Genomic DNA, 12,813 nt, shown 5'->3' with positions numbered 1-12,813 from the left:
GCTCAAAGATACAACTATGTTGGTGTCCTTGTCAATTTTACATATTGTATTTTTTTAACTGTAACTGCCTACTCCCAAACTGTCATTTGAAGTAAAGCCAAGTATTATTCTCCACAATTCGCCTTCGTCAAAAGTGAGGTTTTGTCTGCGGAAAATCCGATCATGTGTACGAAGCTTTAGTCTCTCTTAGATCTGGTTGGCACGGGGAAAGGTAACACCTTTTGTCAAGTTTTTTTAATATTTCTCTTTGGGGAGAGCCACCATTATGTTTGTCCAGATGACTGCTGTCACCAATATAGAAATGAAGGGAAATCTAGTTTTAGAGTTGTTCACAGAAGAAAAGGTAAGGGGAGACATTACCTTTTAAAGGAATTCTCTCAAAACCAAAAGGAAATCCCCATTTAGGCAGCTGTAACCAGAACAGGTGTTCCCATTTGAATATCTTTCCTCATTTCCTGTCCCTGTGTCAACTCAAAAATTCTGTATTTACTATCACTTTTTATACCATTGACCACCACAGCAAATAGAAAAGAATAAATCCCACCAGAAGCACTACAATAATAAAAAAACATAATCATGCTGTTTTCTCCTCCTGTCAGCATGTTTACTGTCAGCAAATGTACAGTGCTGCAGAGCCTGGAGTTTTACCACTTGCATTTTCAATCCTTGTCTAAGCTCTTTTGTACATTATACATGATATTAAAGAAGGCTAATATTCAGAAAAAGTCAGGTAATTACACTTGTTGCATAAAACAATATATTTGTACTCTTAGTAAAGTAAACTGAATAAACCTTTTAAATCAATTTTCCTGACACCAACATGGCAGCATACTAGTGATAGAGCTCAGTGTGTGTATATGTATGTATGCATATGTGATATGGGTGTGTGTATACGAATATACATGTTAAAAAAAATGTATGTGGATGTGTGAGTATACATATGAGTATACATATGAGTATGTATGTATATGTGTGTGGGTGTATGTAAATACATGTATGTATTGTAGGGGATCAGGCAACAGCCTTCTATTTAAAAGACAGCTGGACATTGCCTAACTTTCCAGAACATCACACAGGAAAGTCACATGTACTGTTCATTTTCAGAACTTTAAAGTAGTATCTGTCCACAATTGTCCACTTCAGGTCATCTTAATAAACCTTTTGTCAGTCCAGCTGGGAATCATCAAGGGAAAGAGGTTACTGCCTGGATCCTAGCATGCTTGGTTGTGCATAAAGGACTAGAGGGTCACAAGCCTCTGTCAGCGGCGGCAGAGCACTCTACCAGAGAGGTTGAAGCCTCATAGGCAGCACATTCAAGAAAATCTATGGTACTTATCTGTAGAGGGGTATCATGGTCGTTCCAACATTCCTACTTGACGGAATAGACCCGGGGGCCTTGTCATCGGGGGACTTTGTAAGAAGGACTATTCAGTCCTCTGTCTCATCCTAATTAGAAGATTGGTTTGAAAAGTAGATCCCACCCTGTCAGCTAGTTATTTATCACTAGTATGCTGCCATGCTGACATCAGGAAAACGGAAAATTGTATCAAATGCTTACCGTAATTTTCCTTTCCTGACACCAAACCATGGCAGCATATGGTCCCACCCTTGTACGTTTCAGTATGTAGCTAATTACAGAGAATAGGGTGGGGCCCAACTAGGCCTTTCATTTATGCTATTCACTGGTCCTGAGGGAGTGGTCAAGAGGAGGAGCTCTATCACTAGTATGCTGCCATGGTTTGGCGTCAGGAAAAGAAAAATGACGGTAAGCATTTGATACAATTTTCCGTTTTTGTTGTGATTTTATCTAGATATCCCATTTAAGATGGCACAGACATGAATACAGATGCCCTACTCACCACAACTACCCAGTCCTGTAGGAGCTGGACCACAGCATCCCCAATCAACACAGTCACTTCTTTTGTCCACGATACTCCGCGTTGTCCACGGTCATCATTTGTCACATGAATACTAAAAGGAATCAAAAGGATTGGAAAGGTCTTCAGAAGCAATAAACACATAATACATTATACAAATCATATAATGTTTAAGGCAGTGGCAGAAACAGACTGGGCATACAAACCAGTCTTCCTCTAACACTTGCTCTGCTCCTGATTTGAAGGATCCTCACCTGAAGTCTCCTCCTTCACAGTCTTCACTGAAGACATAGGTACAGCTGCCTTGGAAATGGTACATTTTACCATCAAAGGTCCTATAATGTGGGTCTCCAAATGCAATGCAGGTGGCTGGGCGAGGTATGCAGTGTGGACAGCACATGCCAGGGATCAGAGCTGGTGTCTCATCCTGAAAAAGGCAGAATAACACCTGATATATACTAATGAAAATACACAGCTGTCAATCAGGCTTCACATTTTCTGCTAAAATAATATTTTATTACTGTCCCTGTGAATAAAACACAAAATATACTGAATATTTCACTGTCTATATGCACATATATTTGTTTTTTTGTAATGTCCTGGATTCCAGTATATGTCCTTTGTAACCAAGAACCTATCTACATACAGTATATTTTATGTCGATTTAGATCCTAATTGGATGACATTTAGTTTACTAAAGCACTGTGTATAATAAACAATTGTCTTTTTAAAAAAAAAAATTTGAAGAAAAAAGTTTTTATTTTTTTTCATCCTCTTTTCCATCTCAGTGCTGCTTCTTCCTGTCAATGTGCATACAACAGCTGTGGTGACAACTGTGTATTGAGTGTGGGAACAGACACTTTTGGGAAGATTTACAAAAATGAAGCACCCAGAATCTGGTGCAGTTGTGCATGGTAGCCAATCAGTTTCTAACTTCAGCTTGTTCACTTAAAGCGGTTGTAAACCCTTACAAACCACTTTGACCTACAGGTAAGCCTTAATCTTGATTTCTCCAAGAAATATCTCCTAAACCTACACAGTTTAGGAGATATTTACAAAAAGACAGGCACGCAGGCGCACTGAGGACGCCGCAGATAACGGCGATATGCCGCTCATGGCGACTCCTGTGTGCATGCGCAGGAGTGACCTCATCGCGGCTCCAGCGAATCACAGCACCGGAGCAGCGAGACCCGGAAGACACTCCGGGATACATGGCTGCGGTGAAGATGAAGAAGGAGGACCACTTCGGGGGCTTTGTTCTCAAGTAAGTTATTCATAATGAGCTAGTATGCTATGCATACTAGCTCATATGCCTTTGCCTTGCAGGTTGCATTTTTATTTTTTATTTTTTAATGTCAGTGCCTTTACCTCCTCTTTAAGCTTTGACAGTAAGCCCACGTTCACATGGGGCCATTTTGACATGTAAGTCAAATCGCCACCTATTGCTGGCAACGGCACCATCCGAATCGGTGTGACGATGACTTTGCGGTGCTGCACCGGTTCCCAAAAGTAGTTCCTGCACTACAATTTCAATAGACATCTGTGCAGGAACCCACACAGATGTCTCTGAAATGACTCCTGAAGTCAGACTGAAATGCGGGTTTGAAATTGTGCGAGTTCAGCTAAACTCGCATAATTTCAAAGCCTCCTTCAGTGTGAACCTATGCTCAAACCTAGAAGCTGATTGGTTTCTATGCAGAGTTGCACCAGATTTTTGCCCTCTGAAGTTTTAGTAAATCTAATTCCCACCACCACCCCCCCCCCCCCCCTTGAGTCTCCACCAAGAATGTATGTGATAGGATGACAACAACGGAGAGCAATTCAGAGACGTGTACAAACCATTTTAACTCTATTAAAGGAAGTGCCTGAACAAGGACCTTTGTGGCAGGATCAGCACATATTTTAAACAAAGCTGTATATTTAAAAGAATGGAAACTGATTAGAAATCTCATTTATACGGTAATGATTATACAAGTTTTTACAGACTCGGTTTAAATCTAATTTGAATAAAAGCTTGCTAAATAATCATCAGGAAATAGATATTGTATGAGGAATAGCTTTACATCTCTGTAGTAAGTAGATCTGACATTATAGAAAACATATGATATAATTCATTGTAACTCACAGCAGTACAGGATACTTGTGGACACCTCTCACTGTGGCAGTGCACCTCCCCAGAAACACATGTACAGGTTGTACACTCATTCACCTGCCAATGCTCATTAGATAAGTACCTCTGGCCTTGATACAGACAGGATACAGCTGAAGCTGCAAAGAGAAAGATGTATGTTTTAATATATATATTTATATTTGCAAATAAGAGGAGTCCTTCAGAGATACTGGTATCTCCTGAAAGGGGACCCACTCTTACCTAAATATCTCCCAGAATATCCAGGCATCACCTACAGGAGATCACGATCTCTCAAGGATTCCTTAGTACAAAGCCACTTTTCTCCGCCTCTGACAATAGGGCGGAAAAAAACAGGATGTGCCCCTTGCCACAAATGTGGGTTCTGTAGATATTTACATGCATCAGGATCTATACGCCTACCCAACGGTCATTTTTTAGGCCCAAATTCGCTGTGACATGCCAATCAATGGGAGTGGTGTACATCATGATCTGTCAATGCAATGCTTTCTATGTGGGAAAGACAAAACGGCCCTTCTTCCACCGCATCAGGGATCATGTGTCCCTGGTGCGGGGGAAGAAGATGGAAACCCCAATTAGCCGACACTTCGGTTTATATCATCATTTCAATGATAGCCTCATGCATTTTTTTCCATTGGAATATGTCCCTCCGGGAGAGAGAGGTGGTGATTATAACCACACTCTCTTGCAACGAGAGACCCGATGGATATTTAATTTGGAAGCCACTCGATCGCCTGGACTCACTGATGCCATTAGTTTTAAACCTTTTCTTTAGATTTTAGGATTTGAGAGAAATTCCTTCCTTTTTTTTTTTTTTTTCCCCTGGGAGGTGTAACAATATAATAAATACGTATATGAATATACATGTATGTTGAATACCTCTTTGTTCATATCGATACATTTAAATGACTATGGTGAATATTATATATGCGATAGGTGATCCTTTTTGTGTCCTCTGTTTTCAGTCTGTACGGGCACCCCGGGGCGGGTCGGACCTTTAACCCATTCAAACCAGTTATGGGCCTGGTCAACCCGCCCCGTTTCTTTAAATGCGAAGTCCTTATTTGCCTATTAGTTGCTAACAATTCTTGTGGCTTTCTTTTTTAGCCACCATTGAATAATCGGGGATGAGTTGGGGACTGGCGATTATATTGGGCCACTCCCCTCTTCCCCGTACATTTACATATTTACATATTTACATATAGACCTGTAACTTGCCTTTACTATTTGTCAAACAAGATTAGGGCAGAGTGCCCAGTTTTACTATAAGTTACCTGCTTTCAACGAACGTCTGGTTCAATGAACAATGCGGGTATAGGATTAAACAACTGCTGGCAAATTTCCTGACTTCGGCCAGATATCAAAATGTCCGAGGCACGGTACGAATGTGTTTCACGTCTTCCGTGCATGCGCAATACGGAACGTACGCGCAGTCATTAGGTTTTCGCTATAGATGTGCCCCGCTGGAGGCGCGAGATAAGAATGCCGGTCCCGTCAATGCTGATGAGGCAAGCGACGGGAGAGGACGTGCGGGTTTGTTCTCCAACGGCGAAACAACCAAACCCATCTCCAGAGGAGTTACTTTACTTCGCAACAGGTAAGAACACCACAGCTCTGGATGGGACCTGTGATCGGATGATCCGTTCGGTCCTAACCAGACGTATTTGACTCATGCCTTTGAAGTAGGGATGTAGTAATATTAAGAAGGTGGCTTTTGCTTTCTATTTTTTGATCTATAGATCAGCACTTTACGCATTTTCTATTTTCCTTCTGGCGATACAAGCAATCTGCGGGCATTGACAATATCAAACTGGTTCCATTCCAGCCATTTCTGGGCTTAGTCCAGGTATGTTGGTCTTTTTACTACTGACCTTTTGCCATAAGGGTGTTATACCCCAATGGCTTAATTATAATATACAATTCTCTCGCGCCTCTGCAGACTCATGGAGAACACTGGGGATTACTAGCGCTGCTTTCACCATATTCCACCTGTCCTGGTGGACAAAAAGGAAAAATCTTCTCGTCTAAGCTATTTTATTATCCACCAACAACGATTTTGTATCATACTAACTCACAAACCTTATGGGGTAAGATTCTCTTGTGTTTTGTTGTTTTTTATATTTATTTATATTTTTACTTATATATTTATTTTTTTTCTTTATTTTATTTTCATCTTTTGTTTGTTTGCAACTGAATTTATAATCGCCGAATTGGTGAATTATACCAGTATTAGTCTATGCAATGAATGTAGGAGGCCACCGTTAACAAGTGAGCGTCTGTTCTTAATCAATCAAGTAATGATCTATTCTAAATTTATTTCAATTATGTCCTGTTTTTTCATTACTGCCAAGGTAGTCAATTCATTCCTTTCTGGGTAGAAAAGCGATCGGAATGAATATACTACCAGATCTATTCAACTGACTGTGTTAGACCAATGGGAAGACACTTTAGATGTCCCCCTGGGTTTTTACATATGTATTGAATGTTTATGTCTTATGTTTTGTATATTTTCAGTTTTCCACGTACTGTCATATGCTGCAATTGTCCTGAGGAAGCTCAAGAGAGCGAAACATGTAGGAAAGAAACAATGCAGGCTTAATTATTTACAAAAAGAAAGAAATGTGGTAATCTGTGGAGTTATACGAGCTTTTGTATTAGCTTTTGTATTTGTCATTTTTTTATATATGGACATAATTGTTGGTCCTATGTGAGAAATGTCTTTTGTACATTAAATAAAATTCTATTGATTTTATTCTTGTTTATATATATTTGGTACCGTTAAGAAAGTCCCGGGGGTTGGTTACCCTCCAGTCCCCTTCATCTATCTCCCCCTTCTTCATTCAAATGTATGTTTTAATGTTTGTCACCAATAATCCAATTTATCGGGACGTGGCATTATATACTATATCTCCGTATCCACAGTGCCACTCTGTGGTGATGAAAATTCTGTTCACTGATACCAGCGAAGCCATGCAAACAGCTAGCCAAAAGGCTTATAAAGAACACCTTCCACAAGAGAAATGTGGAGGTTTCTTTTGCTGACCTCCTTCTTACAATCCTAGTTTCTTGGGTATTCTGGCTTTAGAATTTTCCAAATCCCAGGCCCAGAGCAAGCATGTAGCAAGTGAATTCAGATTTGATTTATAAAACCTAATCCTTGTCCCTGGTCAGTGACCCAAAGAGCACTGTAGCCAAATGGCAGACGGCTAGCATTTTCAAACAGAGAAAATTAATGACAGACTCTGTATGTCATTTTTTTTAAAGTGTATAGTCCAAACTTTTTTTATTTGGGATAGAATGTGGATGTGTTAAAATCTGGTTTGTTCATTATTTGCTGTCAGTTTCCCATTGGGGAGATCTTCCTTCACTCCCTGTCCTGGAAGCACAACAGAAAGTGAGAGAAAATCTCTACAAAGCATATAAACTTTCAGTTTTAGACAGCAGTCTCCAGAACAGGTCTCCTCATTGAAAAATTTACCTTTACCTCTTGTTCTGGTGACAAGTGTAACATTTTGTATTTCCTCTCACTTTCTGCTTTACTAACAATGACTACCATTAACCACTTTCAGACCGGACCAATTTGCTGGTCAAAGACCAGACCACTTTTTGCGATTCGGCACTGCGTCGCTTTAACTGACAATTGCGTGGTCGTGCGACGTGGCTCCCAAACAAAATTTACGTCCTTTTTTTCCCACAAATAGAGCTTTCTTTTGGTGGTATTTGATCACCCCTGCGGTTTTTATTTTTTGCGCTATAAACAAAAATAGAGCGACAATTTTGAAAAAAACGCATTATTTTTTACTTTTTGTTATAATAAATATCCCCCAAAAATATATAAAAAAACTTTTTTTTCCCTCAATTTAGGCCGATACGTATTCTTCTACATATTTTTGGTAAAAAAAATCGCAATAAGCGATTATTGATTGGTTTGCGCAAAAGTTATAGCGTTTACAAAATAGGGATAGTTTTATAGCATTTTTATTAATAATTTTTTATTATTTTTTTTTTTACTAGTAATGGCGGCGATCTGCGATTTTTATTGTGACTGCGACATTGTCGGGGACCCATCGGACATTTTTGACACATTTTTGGGACCATTGTCATTTATACAATAATCACTGCTATATAAATGCAGTGATTCCTGTGTAAATGACACTGGCAGTGAAAGGGTTAACCAGTGGGTGGCAGTGTAGGGGTTAAGTGTTCCTAGGGGTGTGTTACTAACTGTGGGGGGGTTGGGCTTTCATTTAGTGTACACTGATCTCTGCTCCAATCACATGGAGCAGAGATCAGCGTCACTAGTTGCTAGGCAGAATGGGAAAATGTTGTTTATACAGCATTTCCTCCATTCGGCCGCTCCGTGAGACGATCGCGGGGATGCCCGCGGCGATTGAGTCCGCGGGTCCCGCGGCCGGACTCACGGGGGTCCCGACCAGCGCGGCAACGAATATTGGACGTACATGTACGCCAATATGCCTGCCCGTGCCATTCTGTCGACGTACATCGTCGTGCGCTGGTCGGGAAGTGGTTAAACAAACAATAAATTCAAGATTAATCACTACGCTAGTAACGGTAATGAAGCAGCTGACATAAATTGTATGGTAACAATGAGAAACATAAAAAATGTAATGGTACGCAGCGCTAGAAATATAGTATTACAAAAAAGTCCATAATGTTTGTAATAAGGTCCTGATTCAGGGGAAAAAGCTGGAATCACCCACAGTGTAGACAGAAATACAAATTAGGTGAATATGGACTTATCCTCCACCGAACATCAACACACCAGGCCTCTTACCAAAAGAATGGACCACTTAATCACAGGTGGTAAAATAGGCATGATAAATCCACAGAGCCACAAAACCATTAATGGACATCACAGATGGCTGGGTCTTGTAGTCTCACCAAATAATCAGAGGTCCATTCTTTTTGGTAAGAGGCCTGGTGTGTTAATGTTCGGTGGAGCATAAGTCCGTATTTACCTAATTTGTATTTCTGTCTACACTGTGGGTGATTCCAGCTTTTTCCCCTGAATAAGGACCTTATTACAAACATTATGGACTTTTATTTGTAATACTATATTTCTAGTGCTGCGTACCATTACATTTTTAATGACTACCATTATAAACAGAGATAAATGCAGTAGTCCATTATTAAAGTCCCATGAAAGATTGAAACAAACAGCCAACTCACCCTGACAAACATGGCAGCAAGTTCCAGGTGTCCGCACTTTTAGTTCACCTTGCTGGCACTGTATAGGACGGCACTCTTGTATCTGGCAGTCAACATGCCCCAGCTGTGAAAAACAAAGTATTTCAAAAACTAATGTAGATATTACAGACAGATATTCCTAGAATTTTGTCCATACATTTGACTGTTCACTATAGGAATCAATCATTTCTAGAGAGATAGACTCACTACAATCTCATAACTTTTACAAAAAGAATTGTATGAACATTTTTTCATTTAACAGTTCCCACAGAGCCAAGGTACACCCTCTGAAGAAAGACTTACCATTCAAGTATGAAAAGAAATAGAACAGTAAGGGATCAAGCACGTGGACATTTTCACGCATTTTATTTGCCTAACATAAGACTCCCGATGCTTTCCTCGCCTGGGGAGCATGCAAATTAATGGCTGTACCTGGCCATAGTCATGTAAATGACAGTGCTTCCAAGCATCAGTGTTTATCTGCACATATAATGTATTTTATGGGTGTTTAAGTTTTGCATTCAGTATAGCACCAGAGATTTTACTTTAGGCATAGGAAATCAAAGTCAAAGTGCATGAAGCCTAAGGCCTGGTTATCACCTTTGCCTTTTTATGTGCATTTTGGAACACACAAAAACACATGTAATAAAAATGCATTGAATCCAATTAGACGGTTCACATCCGTGTGGAGTGTACAATGCATGTTAAAAGACAGATGAAAAAACCAACAACAGTGGACACAGATAGATAAGAACCTAGCATAAGAGTAGCACAGGTGCAAAATATTGCTTTTTGATAATTCATAGGTTCTTTAAAAGGGCCAATCTACCCAAATCAATATCTTGGTGTATGATAGTTACCATTGGGATGAATTATTAACAATTGTTTTATATTGCTCAAAGATTCTTGTGGGGAGATCTTTGAAGATACGCCCCTTTTTAACTAATGACACCACCAAGCTTCTAATTTACTCCCTGGTCATCTCTCGCCTCGACTACTGCAACTAACTCCTCATTGGATTATCTTTACATAGACTATCCCCCCTTCAGTCCATAATGAATGCAGCTGCCAGACTCATCCACCTTACCAGCCATTCAGTGTCCTCCACCCCTCTCTGCCAATCCCTGCACTGGTTTCCACTCACGCACTGAATAAAATTCAAAGTACTAACAATAATTTACAAAGCCATCCATAACTCTGCCCCAGCTACATCACTAACCTAGTCCCAAAATACCAACCAAGCCGCTCTCTTCGGTCATCCCATAACCTCCTGCTCTCTAGCTCCCTTGTCACCTCCTCCCATGCTCACCTCCAAGATTTCTCCAGAGCTTCTCCCATCCTTTGGAACTCCCTACCCCAATCTGTCCGACTGTCCCCTAATCTATCCATTTTTAGACGATCCCTGAAAACCCTTCTCTTCCAAGAAGCCTATCCTGCTTCTAACTAACACTGTTTTACTTCCTCCATGAGCTCACCCCCCCCCCACCCCCACAGCTATTACCTTTTGTATCAATTGCCCCTTCCTTTTTAGATTGTAAGCTCTAACGAGCAGGGCCCTCTGATTCCTCTTGTACCAAATTGTAATGTAACTGTAATGTCTGCCCTCATGTTGTAAAGTGCTGTGCAAACTGTTGGCGCTATATAAAACCTGTATAATAATAATAATAATATCTTGTAAGCTCTCCCTATCTGCTATCTGCCGCTGTATTTCCAAGTGATCTCACTGCTGAATGCTTAATTTATTGTCTACTACAAAGAATGCAGCCAGAAGAGTAATACTCCATGTTAGGTAGGAGCAGACCTTGGAACATCAAAGTGGAAATTTTCTTCTGAGGTCCCCGAGTGATATTCAGCAAGTTGATAATTCATGTATCAGCATCCACCCATGATGAGTTTCAGAAGACTGAAACTTTAAAGGACATTTGTCATGAGAGAAACATGAAGGCTATTACCCTCTCCATATGAAAGCCTGGCTGCCTGTCTTGCTGACCATATTAGCTTCAGTTCTTTGAGTCACTGACCTAAAACAAGTATCGACATAAGAACTTCTGACTATCTAAATCTACAAACTTGTTCCTGGTCAGATAACTTCAGGGGGTCCGCCTAACAGTCAGACAAGTGTTTTCAGAAGGAAATCAGAAGTAGCAGCCCTCATATTTCTTTCTTACAAGGTTTTCTTTAAATAGTTTATGCTATGTTTACAAAATCATACAAGAAAGGATACTTTGTCAATGCTACATCATACTTTACAGTACACAGAAGGCCAGGAGATGGTAACTGATGACATTTGCCCTCCTATGAGATGCAAGCTGGTGCCATTTGCCTTCCTTACATTCTGCTGTCTGCACATCAACATAGCTACCAATAAATCATTAGCTCCTTTTTAACTAATTATTTTCAAGATGAGATGAAATCAGGAAGTTTTACATTTTCTACACCAAAACAATAACAATTTTTTTTTTAAAAACACGCTTCATACCAAACATCGCTATTAGAACGGCTTTATGCAGGTTCTTGTTAAGATATCTACACTATATGCTATATCCATGAAATGTCAACATAAACACCACTCACTGTACAGGTGCAGGTGATACATGGATTTTGTCTGTCTGCCCAAGTCTCTCCATCTGAAACCCGTCGTCCTTCAAGCTCAACCAAACATTCTGTATAGGGAGGACACTAAGTTAGTAAAATAATGCCTTGTAAAATGTTTTGCACTATAGTTGTACAAAAAAAGTGGCAACCGCCCCAACCTATAACTGGCCTTTGCAGCATGGTGTACATGGAAGGGCAATGCACATCACAAACAAACAAAAGATTTTTCCAGAATACTTACCAGCCAGCTGGCAAAACAACCAAATTGACCCTAACAGTTAACGCTAAAAACAAAGGATTTTGTTTTCACACATTCACAAATAGTAAGCTTCCAAAACCCTCTGTTTTTAACATAAACTGTTGTCTCATACACATGATCGGACTTTCCGACAACAAAACCGTGAAATTTTGACCGATGGGTGTTGGCTCAAACTTCTCTTGCATACACACGGTCACACAAATGTTGGCCAACAATTACAAATGTAGTGACGTACTACGTGGTTTTTCAGGTCTTTAGCACCACCCTTTGGGCTCCTTCTGCTAATTTTGTGTTAGTAGAAGTTTGGTGAGTGTTGAAATGTGCTTTTCTTTTAACTTTTTTCATTTAGTACTTTTCAGTTTGTGCTTTTCAGTTAATTTCTGAACGGCTGTTCGTCAACCACACATGTTGTGGAATCGGAGGAGATAAAGTGTTATTTATTATTGGCCATGGAGTTATTACTTTGACGTTATTTTTTTGGTTGAATAATGATTTGGTATATTTTCTATATTTTTGATGCATAGAATGCACTTTTTGGTTAAGTTCTATTGGCAGATAGCATGTCTAATATATATATTTTTTTAATCCACAATAAAAAAAAAATGTGGAGAATAATACTTGGCTATGAGTTTTACTTCAAATTGTCAAATTTTGATAGTTTGGGAATAGGCAGTTACAGTTTTAAAAATACAATGTAAAATTGACAAGGGACACCAACATAGTTT

At 39.7% G+C, this 12,813-nt stretch overlaps 1 protein-coding gene across 1 annotated transcript in view; it reads right to left on the bottom strand.

Moving 5' to 3' along the window:
• KCP (kielin cysteine rich BMP regulator) overlaps nt 1-12,813 on the bottom strand; it is a 183,197-nt gene that overhangs the window by 17,234 nt on the left and 153,150 nt on the right. The window contains exons 46-50 of the mRNA XM_077472046.1: nt 11,809-11,897; nt 9,217-9,319; nt 4,003-4,145; nt 2,132-2,304; nt 1,860-1,971 (exon numbers count right to left, since the gene is read on the bottom strand). Coding sequence (XP_077328172.1) covers nt 1,860-1,971; nt 2,132-2,304; nt 4,003-4,145; nt 9,217-9,319; nt 11,809-11,897 — 620 coding nt within the window. The remainder of the gene's footprint in view (nt 1-1,859; nt 1,972-2,131; nt 2,305-4,002; nt 4,146-9,216; nt 9,320-11,808; nt 11,898-12,813) is intronic.

The sequence above is a fragment of the Lithobates pipiens genome, unplaced genomic scaffold (assembly GCF_037356315.1).
Source record: "Lithobates pipiens isolate NorthernLeopardFrog02 unplaced genomic scaffold, aLitPip1_a1.2 Scaffold_8, whole genome shotgun sequence".
NCBI classification, from domain to species: Eukaryota; Metazoa; Chordata; class Amphibia; order Anura; family Ranidae; genus Lithobates; species Lithobates pipiens.
Note: the sequence above shows the minus strand (reverse complement) of the source record. Positions and strands in the feature narration are given on the sequence as shown.